Source organism: Nycticebus coucang, chromosome 11 (genome assembly GCF_027406575.1).
Source record: "Nycticebus coucang isolate mNycCou1 chromosome 11, mNycCou1.pri, whole genome shotgun sequence".
NCBI lineage: Eukaryota > Metazoa > Chordata > Mammalia > Primates > Lorisidae > Nycticebus > Nycticebus coucang.
This window is the reverse complement of record NC_069790.1, coordinates 30,114,933-30,134,425: the sequence shown is the minus strand read 5'-3', so window position 1 is coordinate 30,134,425 and position 19,493 is coordinate 30,114,933. Positions and strand designations below refer to the sequence as shown.

General features: G+C 43.6%; 1 protein-coding gene across 2 annotated transcripts in view; it reads right to left on the bottom strand.

Annotated features, from left to right (window-relative positions):
• Positions 1-18,835, bottom strand: part of JAZF1 (JAZF zinc finger 1) — a 379,461-nt gene extending 360,626 nt beyond the window's left edge. The window contains exons 1-2 of one of the 2 annotated variants that reach the window (XM_053608443.1): positions 18,773-18,835; positions 18,334-18,481 (exon numbers count right to left, since the gene is read on the bottom strand). In XM_053608443.1, coding sequence (XP_053464418.1) covers positions 18,334-18,448 — 115 coding nt within the window. In that variant the 5' untranslated portion in view covers positions 18,449-18,481; positions 18,773-18,835. Of the gene's footprint in view, positions 1-18,333; positions 18,676-18,772 lie in introns of those variants that run through there. The other variant, XM_053608442.1, reaches the window with a different exon arrangement.
• Between the last annotated feature and the right edge of the window lie 658 nt (positions 18,836-19,493).

The following is a 19,493-nucleotide window of genomic DNA, read 5'->3' as shown; positions in this document are numbered from 1 at the left end:
AAACACACCACTTCTCAATAACTTGAACAAAGAAGCTGACAGGTGAAAGGGAGCAGGTTCATAAGCCCTTAGTAAAACAACAGCTCCTTTGTCAGTAACATTTCTCCATAAGGTACAGATTTGGAAGGAAAAAACAGTACCTCTTTTTTCATAGAATAGCTACATAAAATACTATCTTTCAGAATAAAGATACAATAGTAGCCCCAGGCTCAAAGTCTACGTACTCTGAGTTTATGTACTCTGTACTTTTTCTGTCCCATCAATGTATTTTAAGTTACTGTTTTCTCTTCTCTTTCTTTTTTTTTTTTTTTTTTTGAGACAGAGGCTCAAGCTGTCGCCCTGGGTAGAGTGCTATGACATCACAGCTCACAGCAACCTCCAACTCCAGGGCTCAAGCGAGTCTCCTGTCTCCACCTCCCAAGTAGCTGGGACTACAGGCACCTGCCCCAACGTCTGGCTATTTTTTGGTTGCAGCTGTCATTGTTTGGCAGGCCTGGGCTGGATTTAAACTCGCCATTTCAGGTGTATGTGGCTGGCGCCTTAGCCGCCTGAGCCACAGGCGCTGAGCCTAAGATACTGTTTTCAAGACCATTCTCTCCTCTCTTCTCCCTCCCACCCCATGTTTCTGCCAACTCTTATAACCAGTAATTCTATGCAGGGTTTCCTAAAGCTACTGAAGAAAAAGTTTTAAAGAAATCTATAGGCACCCAAAGCTTAAAACCTGTACCAAATGTTATTTTTAATACATCACAATTACATATAATCTATATTTTTCACTCCTTCAAAATAAAATAGCAAACACTAAAGGAATTAAGTCAAAATTTTTATTTCAATATGAATTTCAAAAAATAAACAGAACTTTTACGATTGAAAAACAAGCAACCGGGGCAGCACCTGTGCTCAGAGGAGGGTGGGTTCAAACCCCCATATACTGGAGGTGGCGGGTTCAAACCTGGCCTTGACAAAAACTGCAAAAAAAAAAAAAAAGAAGAAAAAAAAAAGAAAAACAAGTAATCTAGATTTAAAGAGCACTACACTGCCAATTATGGTTTCCCAGATCCCTATAGGCCTTTGAAGGTGGCAACAGGTCTTTGAGCTACTTGAAGGTTATAAAAATGCATAATAGAAACCAACCATAATGAAGCCACACAGCATTCCACGTCATCCTCTGGGGCTGGAATTTGTTTCCTTCCATGCAATGACACACAGGTCTACCTGTGCAGGCCCTGGCAACCTCTCCAACCCCAACCTGGCCCTCTCTTCCTCCATCCCTCTGCTCCTCAAACATAGCAGACACTCCAGCCTCAGGCCCCTGCTTCCACTGCCTACAAATGCATAATAGAAACCAACCATAAGGAAGCCACACAGCATTCCACGTCATCCTCTGGGGCTGGAATTTGTTTCCTTCCATGCAATGACACACAGGTCTACCTGTGCAGGCCCTGGCAACCTCTCCAACCCCAACCTGGCCCTCTCCTCCTCCATCCCTCTGCTCCTCAAACATAGCAGACACTCCAGCCTCAGGCCCCTGCTTCCACTGCCTACAACAGTGATTCTGAACCTGTGCCATGAGAGGATTTTAAGCATGCCTTGATAATTTTTAAAGATCATTAATTATTTTCAGCTCGGCGTCCATAGCTCAGTGAGTAGGGCACCGGCCACATACACCAAGGCTGGCAGGTTTGAGCCTGGCTGGGCCAGCTAAACAATGACTACTACAACCAAAAAAAAAGCTGGGCGTTGTGGTGGGTGCGTGTAGTCCTAGCTACTCGGGAGACTGAGGCAAGAGAATAGCTTAAACCAGAGAGTTTGAGATTGCTGTGAGCTGTGACGCCACAGCACTCTATCAAGGGCGACATAGTGAGTCTGTCTCCAAAAAAAAAAAAAAAGATCATTAATTATTTTCGAATTAAGTTCAAAGCACAGTAAGTATATTCTTTATTTTACTTTTTTTTATGATCAACATAATTTAAGTGTGCCACAGAAGTTTAACCACAGATTCAAGTGTGTCCTGAGATAAAAAGATGGAAGAACACTAGCCTAGAACATCCTTCTCCAGACATCCAAAGGCTCATTCCTCCCCAGCTTCACTCAGGCCCCCTCTGAGACATCTCTCGTAAGGAGGTCACTCAACCTCTCTCCTAACTCACTCTATTTTCCTTCACAGGGTCATCATGACTGTCTGGACTTATCCTACCTACTGTGTTCTGTCTGCTTCTTTCATGAGTACAGGGCTTTTACTGTGCAACTACCATACCCCAATCACTGTGCAGCTCTTAGGGTCTACACAGTGTCTGCATAGTTGGCTCTTAATAGCCAGCTAAACAGATAAACTGGGAGTTCTAGATGCTGCTGTGTGAAAAATGGAAAAATAAAGCATTTAATTACTTAATAAATCAGCCTGTGTATTACAAAACCTTTCAAGACTCAGAATCCATGAGGAGGAAGAAGACAAAAGAGGCCCTCGATAGTAAAAAAAAGTAGGAAACCATTTTCCTTTTTTTTTGTAGAGACAGAGTCTCACTGTACCGCCCTCGGGGAGAGTGCCGTGGCGTCACATGGCTCACAGCAACCTCCAACTCCTGGGCTTAAGCGATTCTCTTGCCTCAGCCTCCCGAGTAGCTGGGACTACAGGCGCCCGCCACAACGCCCGGCTATTTTTTGGTTGCAGTTTGGCCGGGGCTGGGCTTGAACCCGCCACCCTCGGCATATGGGGCCGGCGCCCTACTCACTGAGCCACAGGCGGCGCCCAGGAAACCATTTTCTTATTCAACTACTGCTAAGCCTGAGTCAGCTGCTTCACCGTATCTGATACCAGCATGCTCTTCAAAGAGAACAGTGGCAATACATTCTAAGACCAAAAATGATTTCAAGTGATATTTTCAAATATTGTTTAGGAATAAAATATTTTAAATTTTCTCCACAATGAGTGAACAACTCAACAATTGCTACTGGAGGCGGCGCCTGTGGCTCAACGGGTAGGGCGCCGGTCCCATATGCCGGAGGTGGCGGGTTCAAGCCCAGCCCCGGCCAAAAATAAAAAAAAAAAAAAAAAAAACAATTGCTACTGGAGCTTCTAAAATATACCCTATCCTGGGATTTTCCTGAGAAGCTCCCAGCATTTGAGCCTGTGACATTTTAAGGACTATTATTAAAGAGATGCACAGCCACTTAAAGAGGAAGGCACGGCATTCTGAACAGTCTCATAGTCACGTTCTTGGATTTCTTCATAAAAGCCCTACAGACGCTTTTGAATGATTCACTTTAAACCTTTACAAACAACATACACACACAAAGTTATCTCCTGCTTTTTCCATTGTTCAGTTGTTGAAACATGAGAAAATTATGTTTACTGTTTATATAGTTCAATAAATCTCTTTAGACTCTTGAAATGCCTTTTCTCCTAAACAGAAAATGGTATTTTTCAAATATGGAAGTCATTTTACTAATCACATGATCTAAATCTCAAAAACTTAAATCCGGATAAACAATACTAAATTAAGGCTGGTATATTTTGAAACAGCAAGAATTTGTGTGTGGAATGTTTTAACAGCTCATGAATTCCTACGACCACTCAGTATGACTTATACAAACACAAACCAAAACTTACCAAGGAAATCAAATCTCAAATACTACCAAGTAAAAATGCTTAACAAAAAACAGAAATGTACAAGGTTATTTTGATCATTTTTCTTTCATCGTATTACAGAAGCATGAAGAAGACAGAAGAGTCTGAGGAGTGTCGGGCTTTGGGAACATCATAGTAGATACAAAAAAATGGTACAATCCTATCAGTATTAACATTCTGAGGTGATTCCTAGTCCCCAGGTCCTTCCATATGCTTTTATCTAATCTTCATAATACTCTGAGATAAGCATTACTGCCATCCCCCCATCAATAGGAGTCAGACCTAGAGGAATTCAATGTGTCCAAGGTCACGTAGCTTGCAGCACCCAATGACCACTCCACAGTACAGCTCCTGCAGAATATAGGAAAGAGAACTGCAGAACTTTCTTCCCTTCGGAATTTTACCAGCTAAGGGTGGGCCTGGTAGCTCACACCTGTAATCCCAGCACTTGGGAGGCTGAGGCAAGAGAATTGCTTAAGCCCAAGAGTTTGAGGTTGCTGTGAGCTATGACTCTACGGCACCTACCAAGGATGACAAAGTGAGAGACTCGGTCTCAAAAAAAAAAAAAAAAAATTGGCTTATTAAATGCAGTGATTGGGTGGAGAGTAGTAGTTGCCTTATACAACGTTGTAAAGCCATCTATATTAGGTGCCAACACTTAAAGATAGATTTCATATAAAAATCTTGATTCCTAGCTTCTTTCTTTAGAATAATAATAAATACAGGCGGCGCCTGTGGCTCAGTCGGTAAGGCGCCGGCCCCATATACGGAGGGTGGCGGGTTCAAACCCGGCCCCAGCCAAACTGCAATCAAAAAATAGCCGGGCGTTGTGGCGGGCGCCTGTAGTCCCAGCTACTCGGGAGGCTGAGGCAAGAGAATCGCTTAAGCCCAGGAGTTGGAGGTTGCTGTGAGCTGTGTGAGGCCATGGCACTCTACCGAGGGCCATAAAGTGAGACTCTGTCTCTACAAAAAAAAAAAAAAATAGAATAATAATAAATAAATATATCAGCCAAACCTGCATTCCAACGTGGCAATACTGCATAGCAGCTGCCTTTGAAAACAAAGCAAAGGCTCTCCACTTTGCCAGTCCCTACCACTCCAGATCACATTGAACTTGGCCACTTCTCTCATATATTGTGTCCAGACAGCACTTGCATCCCATTGGCTACAGACTCCCATTGAGATGGTATCACATCCTTAAACTTGTTGAAGAACTGAAACTCAAAAAGGTCATACTGAAAGGAGATGGGTAGTGAGAATAAGACAGAGTCTGTTAGGCTAGAGCCAAATGACACAGCTGATATGGTGAGTTTAGGTCCTAAGTGACCTTTATACCTCCTGTCTCCCATTCTTATTATTTTGTAAATTTAGTTCCCACCCTAAAGATGCCTATCTTGAGTAGTTTAGGTGGACTGATTTAGATTCATTTTTGAATCCTGTTGTAAGGGGTCACTGAGTTATGCTGATTATTTAAAATAAGGGTTAATGTGGTCTTTGAATTTTTATGTATAAAACTACAATTTTGGAAATAGAAGAACAGAATAGTCTGAGAGAGGCTATTCCCACTGTTCTCCAGAATCATAGGTTTACTGACAAAGTTTGGTGGACCAATTCCCATCTCTGCACATGCTGACAATGACAGGTGGCTGCACCCTCTTCATCCACTAATACTCCTTTAAAAGTTTCACTGCAGGCCGGACACAGCGGCTCAGTGACCCATTACAATAGGATTCAAAAGTTAACCTAGGACGCCCGTAGCTCAGTGGGTAGGACACTGGCCACATACACCAAGGCCGGTGGGTTCCAGGATTTGAACCCGCCCACACCAGCTAAACAACAATGACAACTACAACAACAACAAAAAATAGCTGGGCATTGTGGCAGGCACCTGTAGTCCCAGCTACTTGGGAGGCTGAGGCAAGAGAATCGCTTAAGCCCAAGAGTTTGAAGTTGCTGTAAGCTGTGATGCCACAGCACTCTACCCAGGGTGACAGCTTGAGACTGTCTCAAAAAAAAAAAAAGTTAATCTAAATCGATCCACCTAAACTACTCAAGATTGGCATCTTAGGGTGGGAGATAATCCCAGCACTCTGGGAGGCCAAGGCGATGGATTGCTTGAGCTCATGAGTTTAAGACCAGCCAGACCCCAGACCTCATCTGAGGTCTCTAAAAAATAGCTGGGGTTTTTGGCAGGCACCTGTAGTCCCAGCTACTTGGGAGGCTGAGACAAGAGGATCTCTTGAGCCCAAGAGTTTGAGGTTGCTGTGAGCTATTACACCACTGCACTCTATCAAGGGTGACAAACTATAACTCTGTCTCAAAAAAAGAAAAGAAAAGAGAAAGGCCTGGTAAAAGTTTAATCTGGAATTGTTGAGGCTTTCTATATGTATTTAGCCTGGGTTTACAAAGAAATTTCAAAAATCTCATTTTCTTCATTTGATGTTTGATACTGAGGAAGCATGGGCCTAATTTATGCTTATTTTCATAGCGTTTAATTCACTTAGCAGTAAGCCACACAAATATATCTCTACAGATTCTTTTGCTTTGCCACTACTTTCATAATTATCCATATACGGAAAATCAAGCAGCTAAATTACCATCTGAGAGGTTTTCACTGAACAAGTTAGGTAAGAAAAGGGGTACTTTCATTTTAAGCCCAAAAGTGCTCCCGCACCAGCTATTTAAGGTCTGGTGACGGAGAGATATAACCCAAAGTGTGCCGTCTCTTTGGATGGAGCCAGGGAAGGGTATGGTAGGGAGGGCTCTAAACATATGCCAAGAGCATCAAGGATTTCCAGTTCTTAATTCACAATATTTACAGCTGGGTCTCTTTATGTATTACTGAGCCAAATTGCTAAAATACATGAACATAATGGCATGATCTTAACTTTGAAAATATAAAGTAAAAGAGAAGTTTTGTGTTTGTGTATATATTGTTTGTCAAGAAAACTCATGCCTAAATATCAGTGATGGAGAGAAAACTAGTTAGCACTTTTGGACAACTCAAAAATTATAACCATTTTAGATTTGCCAAATTGTTTTTTCATCATTGTTATTGTGATGATGGGAAGCTTAAGAACCCTCCTATACTACCTAAGTATTTCTTCAGAAGCCTTGAAACATTCTGGGCGCGGTGGCTCATGCCTGTAATCCCAGCACTGTGGGAGGCTGAGGAGGGAGAATTGCTTGGAGTTCGAGACTCGCCTGAGCGACAGCAAGACCCCAACTCATAAAAAAAATGGAAAAACCCAGCAGGGCACCGCGGCGAGCACCTGTAATCCCAGCGGCTTCTGGAGGCTGAGGCAGCGGGGTGCCCGCAGCTGGAGTTTGAGGTTGCAGTGAGCTACCACGCCCACTGCACTCTGCCCAGGGGCATAGGGTGGGACCCTGTCTCAACATAAAAAAAAAAAAAAAAAACATTCTGAAACATTTCCATCGCTACCAAAAGGCCAGCTTCAAAATATTTCACCAACCATCCACACAGCTCCATATTGGAAATCCAGCCTCTCCAAAGATTAAGACTTTTAGGTGTAAAAGAACCTTCCATCAAAATGCAAACATGTTGTAAAAGATCACAATTAACACTGTAAAGAACAAGTACTAAGTATACGGGCATATTTAAAAACAGATCCTGACCCTGGCTCCCCTGGGTGTTCGACTGATTGTGTACATCAGTCCAGTCTTTTGGTCTAGGTCCTGGTTTCCTCCTGGGTCAAATAGGACCAATACTGAATAATGAATATTAAAGCAACCACCCAGTAGGAACTTAATCAAGAATACTTTACTATCTTATAGTAATAAGACTGTCAGGCCAGGGACAGTGCCTCATGCCAATAATTCTAGAACTCTGGAAAGCTGAGGCAGGTGGATTGCTTGAGCTCAGGATTTTGAGACTAGTGAGACCCTGCCTCTACTAAAAATAGAAAAAGTTAGCTAGGTGTCATGATGAGCATTTGTAGTCCTAGCCACTGGGGAGACTGAGGCAGGAGGATCACTTGAGCCCAACAGTTTGAGGTTGCTTTGAGCTATTATGATGCCATGGCACTCAACCCAGGGCCACAGAGTGAGACTGTGTCTAAAATAAAAAAAAAAAAAAAGACTGTCGGAGCTGCCCAAGTTTGAAAAGGTAAAGGCATAGGATCAGGAACCAAAATCCAGTTCCGTTTAACCCAGTGATTTTCAGTCAGGGTGCCATGAGCGAACCTTACGGTGTGCCTTGAAAAAAAAAAAAAAGATAGAGCCTCAAGCTGTCGCCCTGGGTAGAGTGCTGTAGCATCACCACTCACAGCAACCTCCAACTGTCTCTGCCTCCCAAGTAGCTGGGACTACAGGCACCTGCCACAACACCCAGCTATTTTTTGGTTGCAGCGGTCATTGTTGTTTGAAGGGCCAGGGCTGGATTCGAACCTACCAGCTCAGGTGTATGTGGCTGGCGCCTTAGCCGCTTGAGCCACAGGCACCGAGCCACCTTGAAAATTTTTTAAATCATTAATTACATTATTTTCAAAAGAAATCCAAAGCACAGTCAAGTACGTTCTTTTCTTTAATTCTCTCTTTTTTAAATCAACATAATTGAAGTGTGCTGTGAAATGAAAAAGGTTGGAAAACACTGGTCTAGCCTCACAGTCCAAGCTTCTCCCCACCCCAGGGCCCTGCCTCCTTACCAAACACCTCTGGCAAAGATGTGGGAGGAAACAAAATATACATTTGTCCTCCCATTGTTTAAATTGTTTAGACCCTGGAATGGAATGGATCCAAGTTTTGTAAAGCTTACAGCTTCAGACATTTTATGAAAATGTTCTAGGTAACCAAACAGGGCGCATAAAGCAGAAAATAATTCAAGTAAAGCTTCATAACATCCTCAACCTGTATTAAGTTCTATTTTCAAACACAAAAATAAAGAAATTCATTTCCTTTTAAATCTCCTTATCAAAAAAAAAGGTCACCTTCAAACACCTTCAAATTGGCTTAATATAAACTACTCTGAATTAACTGCATAACTGATTATTTGTGCATATGCCATAAACACATAAATATCTCTAATGAATGCACACCTCCGGAGATTAGTTTCAAAGTTGTTTCACAGCCCAAAGTACTTCTGGATTTTTATTTTCATCCCATTTCTGAAAATAATTATTGAGAAAGAGAAGAGGAAGATGACGAACCCTGTCGTCCAGGAAGGAGCTGAGTTTCTGGGGGAAAAGGTACAGCACACAGGTGGTAACTATACAGTTCAGTGCACGCCGACTCTGGTGCTATAGCACAAAGAGGGAAGGACCCATTATAAAAATATTTATTGTGGTAGATGAGGCTTTCAGTCCTGTTCTATAGAAAATATTCCTGTTCTATAATCTTATCAAGATAAACACACATTCTAGCTCACATTTCACTAGATGTAGCATTTAACTAATATGATAGCGTATTTAACTCCACATGAGAAGGTAGTACTTCTAAGATGGTAGTAATATCTACTTTATAGGCTTGCTATGAGGACAAATTAAAGCTGTATGAAAATTATTTAGCACATAGTAATAATTCCCTAATTGGGAGTTCAAGGAATGGATCCACGTTTTGTAAGGCTTACAGCTTCAGACTTTTTATGAAAAAAATATGTAATATTATAAAGTATTTATGAAAGCAATATTTAGATTAGGAAATCACAGCAAAAGACAAAATTTTTTAAGCTGACAATACCAAAACATCACTAAATCAAACTCCAGGAAAAGAACCTAGTATGTATATTAATTAACTTCCTGACCCACTGCTGTAACTATTTCTTTTGGGCTATAGCCTCTGATGAATTCTCATATGACAATGATTTATATTAATATTTTTTTCATAAGGCAAAAAGACAAATCAGTATTCCCTCAATCAGGGATGATCAAATTTTATTTTTAATTATTGATAACTTAGAAAAGTTACTTTTAGCCTCATAGCTCTTTATTGATAATGCCATATAAATCTTTAAGATTGCTGTCAAATTTATAAACACATCTATTAAATTTCTTTCATACAGGAGTCATAAAACCTCATGGAACTTCAAATTTTCTTATGTACTGACTAGCTTTAAATATTCTTTTATTGGTGACATTCACTAACTAGTTTCAGTATTTATCAACATTCATGTCAAATGAACAAGAAACACAGAATTCCCATTAAAAAAACAGTACATTTGTAATCATATATTTGTACTATTAAAAACATTCCTAACAGGGTGGGGCCTTGGTGTGTGTCACACTTTATGGGGGTAAGACATGATTGCAAAAGGGACTTTGCCTAACAATTGCAATCAATGTAACCTGGCTTATTGTACCCTCAATGAATCCCCAACAATAAAAAAAAAAAATTCCTAACAGAAGAGAACTTCCATACTGACTACACTTCAATACGAACTGAATCCTCCACTTAAAATTTTACACAACAACTGAATTTTCTAGCTAGCTAGCTTTCAAACCATATTCCCAGCAACAGATGTCTTGACATACATGAAAAGTTGCAATGTTAGTGACCCTCCCCTTTGTGTAAGGACCCACAGTGAGCTGGCACAGTGGGTGGTGTTCCAAGGAGCAATTCCCATGGTAGTCATGGCTAAGGATAACTGTTCTACTAGACACAGAAATGACTGTGAACTATATGGGTATTTACATCCCATTAAACCCAAACTAAAAGTGTCGCCAATTCAACTTCCCCTTGACTGTATCTCAAAAATACTTTCAACTCCAATGTCATCAAACTAAAAGAGAGAGAAATTTGACAGAAGAAAAGTCAGAGTAGAAAAGGGAAATATTAAGTGACTGCTCTTAAAATCTTTTTCAAATTTTACAAGTTATTATCCCATGAATGCATCACTACAAACACTGCCAGGGCCTTGGAAAGTGCTTGGGCAAGCCCTAGCAACATATTATAAAATGGTAAAAAAAAAAAAAAAAAAAAGAAGTGTTTAACAAGTGACGGGCTCAAGGTGAGGGGCCCTGGGGCTTGAGCTTCATTCACTTCACAATAAACGTGCCTCTGTCGTCCCTATTACTATTCTCATTTAGCTCAGTCTGTATCTGTCTAGTCTCTCCAAATAAGTTTAAACTCCTAGGAGACAGGAAGTACTGTCCATGAGAGCTAGCACAGAAATGTCTAGTAGTCCTCAGTATCCATGCCAACCCTAAGAGAGAAGATGTATAATATGTGTATATACACACATATAAATATATACACACACAGATATATGTACACACATATGTGGTATGTGTATACAGACATATTATTTTTATATGTATTATATTTATATATGTATCAATTAATATATATCTCTCAATTGTAAGACCAAAGAAATAGTTGAGTTTTTCAGTGTTAATAACATAGATCTGGATCTTGTTTCTTCAAGGTTTACATCAAGAGAAAGTCACGACTGTAGCCTGGTAGACAATAAACAGTGCTTCCTCTAGGTCAGTGGGTGAGCCAGGCAAGGGATACTGGCCATCAGCAGACTATCAGTGTTCTCCGGTGCTGGGTAGTGGGTCTATCATTAGTGACTGAAGAAGAATCCCTTTGACTCATGCCAAAGTGGAGAGAGAGTTATTGGAAAGACTTCACTCTTTAAGGAATATCCATTAATTTGGTTACTGCTTGCAGCTGGCCTTTTTTAAAAAAAAAAAAAAGGTGAAAACTACTGCAACATCCTAGTGCTTATTATTACAAGGGAAAAACACAATCTTCTTTAAACTAATTTAGCAAGTTAAATGAAAAGCATTTTTTAAAAACACATACATTAGGATGGCACCAGGTAAGGTGCCGGCCATATACTGAAGCTGGCAGGTTCGAACCCAGCCCAGGCCTATAAACAATGACACTGTGCCCATAGCACAGTGGTTATGGAGCCAGCCACATACACACCAAGGGTGGTAGGTGTAGTCCCAGCTACTTGGAAGGCTGAGGCAAGAGAATCACTAAAGCCCAAGAGTTTGAGGTTGATGTGAGCTATGACACCACAGCACTCTACCCAGGGCAACAGCTTGAGACTCTGTCTCAAAAAAAAAAAACCAAAAACACATACATAATAAATTTCTGACAGGGCGGCACCTGTGGCTCAAGGAGTAGGGCGCCGGTCCCATATGCTGGAGGTGGTGGGTTCAAACCCAGCCCCGGCCAAAAAAAAAAAAAAAAAGACATTTATAATAAATTTCTGACATTTGCCATTTCTGATATTCAGATTCTAAATTAAGGGCATTTTTAATTCAATACTTCAGCCACGTCAACATGGGATAAATTATCGCCTCATAAAACATAACGTGCATCTGTAATCCAACAAGTATTTCCTCAGCACCCAGGACATGTCTGCATGTCAAGATTGGAAGGTGGGGTGACAGGGTAAGAGAGAAAGATAAGGAAATGTGGGGTATGATTCTTGTCCTAGAAGCAAAAACTACAAAAAGGAGTATTTTTTAAGGGCTTCAGGAGCATCGTCTCCAGTCTCTCACACTCAGTCTAAAACACAAGGGCTCTGACTTCCACACAGTCCTAGGAAAGACCCTGTCATAAAACATCACCAGACTGCTCCAGCCTTAAGGCTTCTTCACTGTCATCAACTGCAAGAATCAGGTTTTCTAAAAACAGCTGTCAGTTTGCATTTTTAGAACTGTTGAGGTGAGAGATGTCTCTAAAATATATGAACTATAAAGGAAATGATTTGCTAAGGAATATGGAGGTTTTATAATATCAACCCAGTCGGTTACAGGCAGAGGTTTGGTGTCTCCCACTCATCAGAAAACCTGTAGTCAGGAAAACTATCAAAAACTTATAACACTGATGAGACAGGATACTCAATAGTGATGTTTCATAGACAGCAATCTGATTGTTTACAGGTATAAGTGGGCAAATGGAAAAACTACTGAAGATAGTGTTTTAGAGACAACTGTGAAATTCTGGATTTATGTTCCCTTTCACTGAGTATGGTGTGTATGCTGCACAGACATTTAAACCTGGCACTCCATATCCCAGGCTCTTGGGAACCATGGAAGGGAGTAACAGGGGAATCTCACTGCCACGCCTCAGGGTGCAGGCAGAGAGCACAGCAGGGAGCAACAAGACTTTCATTCATTCATTTATTCATTCAGTTATTCCTTCTCCCCACAGGAAATGTCCTCAAGGGAATGTGCTTACAGGCCCAAGGCACAGTGCCTCTTTCTAGTCCTAGGTTTTCTCAAATAAATTCAGGCCACAAGGAAAGGCCATGTTAGAAGCCGCTGACCTTGACACCAACTTTCCCAGTCCACAGTGGCAAATGCTTCTGCCAGCATCTGAAGTGCCCCTGGCCACACAGCAAAGAAAATGGCCAGAGGCTGCAACACCAATGTTGGGCTGCTGAGGAGGCTCCTATTTCCTATTCTCAATTTTTCCAGAAAGAGTCTGATGATTTTACATAGTTACAAAATGCCCAAAAGAGCACCGCAAGTGGATGGATGCAACTCATGTTCTATTAACCTCTAACGCAGACTTTCACAGTAGGATTACAAATATATTTATTTAGTAAATACAGAAATGACAGGAAATGTACTGACGTAGATAATTAAATATTGTACATGAGTATTTTATATAGATACATTATCTTGTGTATTTCCCATTAACACCTCCATGAGGTAGGCACTATTATTACCCTCATTTTCGGAGGAGACACAGTAATTTGTCCATGGGCATATGGCTAACAAGTGCCAGAAATGTTATGTTCAACTCCAAGCATGCCAGCTTCACTATGACCCTTCTCAGATAACCCTCATTTCAAGAGCTCAGAGCTACTTTCCAAAGGAGGAAACGCAGACCCAACTATGTGATGGAGGCAGAAAGGGTGCTGTCAAGTTCTTCACCTATGTGGCAGTCTGGCACAGTCTCAGCTCTCCACACCTGTTTGGAATTCCAATCCCAAATCATACTTACCAGCCATGGAAACTTACTTAACCTACCTGTACCTCAGTTTGCTCACCTGTGAAGTAGATTCAAATAATAAGACCCTACTACATATTGTATGACCTATCGATATAGTGTACTACGGTGCTTCTTTGAGAAGATATGGCAAATATTTACTGAACTATCTTTGGAACCTAATTCTATATTATTGCATAAGTATCCTTATTTTTCTTTCTAGAAACTTTGACCTTTAATCATTAGATGGTTTATAAATCCACCCAGTGAAATGAAGCCCGGTGGGTTTACTACCTGAATATTGGAGATAAGGAAATTAACAAGTAGAGATGCACAACAAGAAGCCTACTGACGTCTGAAGTCAAGACCACTGGGCGGAGCCTGTGGCTCAGTGGGTAGGGTGCTGGCCCCATACACCAAAGGTGGTGGGTTCAAACCCGGCCCGGGCCAAACTGCAACAAAAAATAGCCAGGTGTTGTGGTGGGCGCCTGTAGTTCCGGCTACTTTGGAGGCTAAGGCAAGAGAAGCGCCTAAGCCCAGGAGTTGGAGGTTGCTGTGAGCTGTGATGCCATAGCACTCTACTGAGGGCGATAAAGTGAGACTCTGTCTCTAATAAAAAAAAAAAAAAAAAAAGAAGGGGCGGTGCCTGTGGCTCAGTGAGTAGGGCGTGGGCCCCATATGCTGAGGCTGGCGGGTTCAGACTCAGCCCCGGCCAAACTGCAACAGAAAAATAGCCGGGCGTTGTGGCGGGCACCTGTAGTCCCAGCTGCTCGGGAGGCTGAGGCAAGAGAATCGCATAAGCCCAAGAGTTAGAGGTTGCTGTGAGCCGTGTGACGCCACGGCACTCTACCGAGGGCAGTACAGTGAGACTCTGTCTCTACAAAAAAAAAAAAAAAAAGAAAAAGAAAAAAAGAACCACTAAGTCCTAGCTGATGTAAGCCATTCTTAGTTAATGAAACTCTGTCTCTTAACAGGGCCCCTGTGAGAAAATGTGTGTCTTGTGGACGGTCCCTATAGTGCCAGCTAGTTGGGAGGCTGAGGCAATCACTTAAGCCCAAGAGTTGGAGGTTGCTGTGAGCTGTGATGCCATAGTGAGACTGTCTCAAAAAAAAAAAAAGGAAAAAGAAAATGTGTTGCAACAACAGCATAGCTGAGGCTCTTAATATCTTAATGTTCTTAAATGACCTGGTATATCGGCACTATCACAAGAATAGCTGAATTGGGTCAGATTCCCATGTTCCTGTTCCAGAGGCATAGTCCTGTCTGGGGCCTTTGCACTGTCTGCCCCTTGCCTAGACCTCACTGCTCCTTTGTCCTTATGGCAGGCTCTCCAAATTCTGTGAATGAACTGATAGCAAAGCTGATAGAAAATGACTTCACAGTTGCAAGCCTGTGGGACTTCTAGGCAATTACGTTGGGGTGAGAAAGAGTTTAACTGGGATACTCAGGTTGCACAACAAGACAGGTGCTCCAATACTGAACCAGCAGTGAAATACAAGGAAAACAAGAACACAGGTATAGCACTCCTCCACAAGGAATGAAAATAGGTAACAAAGGGGATGGTAAACTTCCCTTGGCTCTAAAGCCCCAAATCCTTGTTCCTTAAGGAAAAAAGAAAATGGTTAAAAACAAGAGTATACATGTATGACAGGGACAATTACACTGAACTTAATTCACTTAATCAACCTGAACATAATATACTTACAGTGAAAACAACGTCTTGAAAAAGTTGTCAAGAAACACATTCTCATAAATGTTCATATCATCATTGCTTAAGAGTGAGGTGATTAAATGGTAATAATTCAGACAGGTCCCCAAAATGGAACTTTCACCTAAGCATTTCTCTAACACTTATACATGCTAAATAACAAGACCTTTGACTAAATTAAAGGCAAAGTAATACATGACTCTTTATCTTTTCACAAATATTGAATATTTTTAATTTAACTACTTGCTAACAAAGACATATCATTAAAAAATAACCATCTAATTATCTCCAAAAATCTATAGACTGAATCACAAGTAATAAACATCCATAACAATACATGTATATTACTGTCACTAAATGCTTTGTCATCAAAGGTATGTTTATATGACACTACTAATCAAGACCAACTCTTATTTCTGGATATACTGCTGCCTTTGAATGTAAAAGGCTTCTCTCCAGTGGTATACAATTCCAGGGTTGGAATCTCTTCATCTTGGTAATTTCAAGTGGTTTTTTCTTTTCTTTTTTTTTATGAGACAAAGTTGTCCTTGGTAGAGGGCCGTGACGTCACCAGCTCTTGGGCTTAGGAGATCCTCTTGCCTCAGCCTCCCGAGTAACTGGGACTACAGTATAGAGGGCCGGTGCCCTACTCACTGAACAAGTGGCACTCGTGGTTTTTCATTTTAACATTTATTTTTCATGAAGTTTGCTGGTTTAAACTATTTCCTAAGTGGAATAAGTGCTAGCCCTGCCACTTTCCTTAAGTCATCACTAAAAGTATTAATTTTTCAGTATTTTCACTATTGGAAGAAAACCAATAGCCCTGTAGGGAGGAGACACAACAACAAAAGCTGGGTTTTTAAAAATTTATGAAACACTTAACCCTCTTTTCAAAAAAATGCACAATATTAAGACAATTTTTGAAAACTTTAAAAAATTCATGATTTATCAGTAGTCTGAAATCACCTATTTGATTGCAAACTAAATCTGCAAGGATAACTGTCTTTAACACATTTGAATAAATACAATTTATATTTTCTTTTAACCAGCTAGTCCAAGTAAGCCTGCACTATGGTAAAACTACTCAATTTATATAAATTATAACTTATTTTGAAATAATCATCAGAAAGAATGAATGGGATATGCAATGATAGCCTTCCCCACGTCAAGAGATATTATTTAGGGCGACCCCTGTAACTCAAGGAGTAGGGCACTGGCCCCATATACCAGGAGTGGCCGGTTCAAACCCAGCCCCGGCCAAAAACTGCAACAACAACAAAAGATATTATTTATGTATGTGTTTATGTTCATATGATACATATTTACTGATAGCACTATTTTTATTTATTATTTTCTATTTATTATTGAGAGTAAGAGGAGGTTCTTGAACCATCAAAATCACTGGCACTTTACAATACAACACTTTAAACTAGCCATCTAGAAAGCCCTGATTTATACTTTCAAGCTCTTTTGGTTATGACTACTCTATCATGATATGAATCAGCAAATTTGTTACTCAAACTGATTTTAAGACTACCGAAACTTGCCTAGCTCTTCTGTCACACCTTTATCATAGGAGATGGAAGAAGTTATTACTTGGACATTTTAAAAGTTTCAAGACCTAGACAATACTCATCAAAATTATCTTTTTAAAGACGTTTTGTAGACATTTTCTATTCCAGATGGCCCATCAAATTCCATTCTAAACATTCAACATTTATTAAGAACCCACTGTGTACAAAGAGTTACACTAAGCAAAAGAGCATAAGGCTCTGCCTCATTTTCTTCGTGCATAAATACACAGCAGTCGTGATTTATTCTCTAAACTTTACAGAAACGTGAGCTGCATCCACATGGCTGAATCCGTGGCATTCATTTTGACTTGCTGGGGCAATTTACAGGTTCTCCGGGTAAGACAGCCCCACCGAGCCATCACGCGGCCTCTTCACCTCCTAGCCAACACAAGACCACTTGTGGGCGCCGGCCACACCTTTCGCAGGTGGCTGGATCGCCTGAGCAGATGAACCCGACCCACCTCCCTGAGCAGGGATTCAGGACAGAAGTGTGTAAATGTGTGCAAGGATTTCTGCGAATTAGGGGACTGTTGAAAGGTGCCGAGATAGATCCTGGGCGTGAAGGGAAACCAGCCCTCCCGCTCGGAGCCCCATCCCTGCGTCCCCCACGCCCAGGGCGCAGCGCAGGCCTCGGCCGATCCCGGGGCGCAGCCGCCCCACCTCCGGCCTAGCACCATTTGAAAGGCAAACCGCCGAGCTGGGTGCATTTAAATGCGGGCCGCGGCCCTGGGGGACCGCTCTCCAACCAGCGCAGCCGCAGGGGCCTCCAGGGCGGCCGGGCCCCCGGGCGCTGGGCGCGGCCCGCAGGCGCACCCGGGACCTCAGCCCGCAGCGCCCAGACATCCGCACCAGGCCGGGGCAGGGGCAGGGGCGGGCGCCCGAGCCCAGACCCCGCGTCCCCGGCACGCCGGCTCCGCCACCGCCCGGGGAGAGGGCGAGCGCCCAGTCCTCCGCCCGCGGCCGCCGGCTCCGGCCCCCTCCCGACGCACCACACCTAGCAACCGGCGCTGACAGGACGCAGTGGCGGCGGCGGCGGCGGGAGGAGGAAGCGGAATGGCTGCCGCGGTGGAGCCACCCCCGCCCCCCCGCTCCCACCTCGCAGCGGCTGCAGCCGCCGAGCCCTGACAGCTCGAGCCGGGGCGGAAGCGGCAGGCGGCGTGCGGCGCCCCGACCACCCGGGCCAACTAACTCCGCACCCCCGCTCGGCGCTCGGCTCCGCAGCCGCGCACCCCCACTCCCTCCACTCGGCCGCCCGCCTGCAAGCCCTCGGAATCCCCCAGCCCGCCCGCCCGCCCGCGGCACCTCGGGGCGCCCGTCCCCTCCCCCACCCCGGCTCGCCGCCCTCCGGCACCTCGCGCCTCCGCATCCCGCCTCCCCCACGCCCGGGGCTCGCACACACCCTCCCCGCCCGGCCGCTGCCTCCCTCCCGGCCACCCCTGGCCATTCCGGGGCTTCTCACCCGAGCAGGAGTTTGCCGCGCGCCCGGCACCCCCGCCCACCCCCGTGCCATTTACCGATGTGGTTGTCCTCGATGTGTTCGATGAGGTCGGCCAGGGTGGGGAAGTGGAGTCCGCAGCCCCCGAATCGGCAGGTATTGGAGAAGAAGGAGGCGGCGGCGATGCCTGTCATGGTGCTACATCGAGAGCCCCCCTGGTGTCGGCTCTGCGAGCGCCGGGCGGGCAGAGAGAGGGAGTGAGGCCGGGTGGGGTGAGGAGAGGAGGGGCTGGGGGAGAGGGAGAGAGGCGGGGTGAGGGGAGCGGAGAGGACGGGACCGAGGGAGAGGGGGCGAGAGAGATGGAAGGAGCGCGAGGAGCCAACGGGAGGCAGAGGGGAGGCGGCGGCGGCGGCGGGGGGAGGGGAGCGGGGGTGAGGCCGCCGCAGCCGGGAGGAGGGACCAGGGCGCGCGGCTACAGCTGTGCGGCACCACCCTCCGCGCCGGGACCGAGGCCTCACCTGCGGGCCCCCGCAGCCAACTTTATTCGGTTCGGCCTGCCCTTCCCAGCCTGCAGTACAGGCGATCTGTTTGGAGGCTCCTGGGTTATGTAGATTTCATTCTCATTACCAGCACATCCGTTAATTACACGTACTTCCCTGCGTTGAGAACTCAGGGAGTTACCCAGGCCCCTCTCGGGAACATTTGTTTGCACTTGGCCACCTGTCTGGGTGTGACACTGGCATTCGCGGGAGACACAGGAAAGGTAATTGTGTGCACCTTATTCTTTAAAACTTCTTTTCAAAAATAGTCCATATTCTCTGGAGGTTTGTACTAATTGATTTTAATGAAGCTTCCCTCTAGGCCCGAAGAAAATCTTAGCTTTATTTAAATTTCAAAATGGGCTGCTTGGTTGTCAAGTGCATATGCCTATGTTTTACATGTGTACCACATTTGTTATACTCCCTACTCCATTCGGGAAAACAAAAACTAAAATAATTTTAACCCAAAGTACAGCACCCCACTTGGGCCTACTACAACCTCTCAAGTCTGGTAATTAACCCACCTGTGAGTTTCTGCCACAGCGGAAAGGACAGTGCTTTGTTTAAGGATAGAAGGAGTGCAAACAAGGTCAAGAGACATTTTACTCTTCATTTAAAAGTGAAGGGATTCCTCCAATCAATCAAGATTACACTGCCCTGTGACCATTTACACCACAATGGTGACCAGTGAAGCACTTAA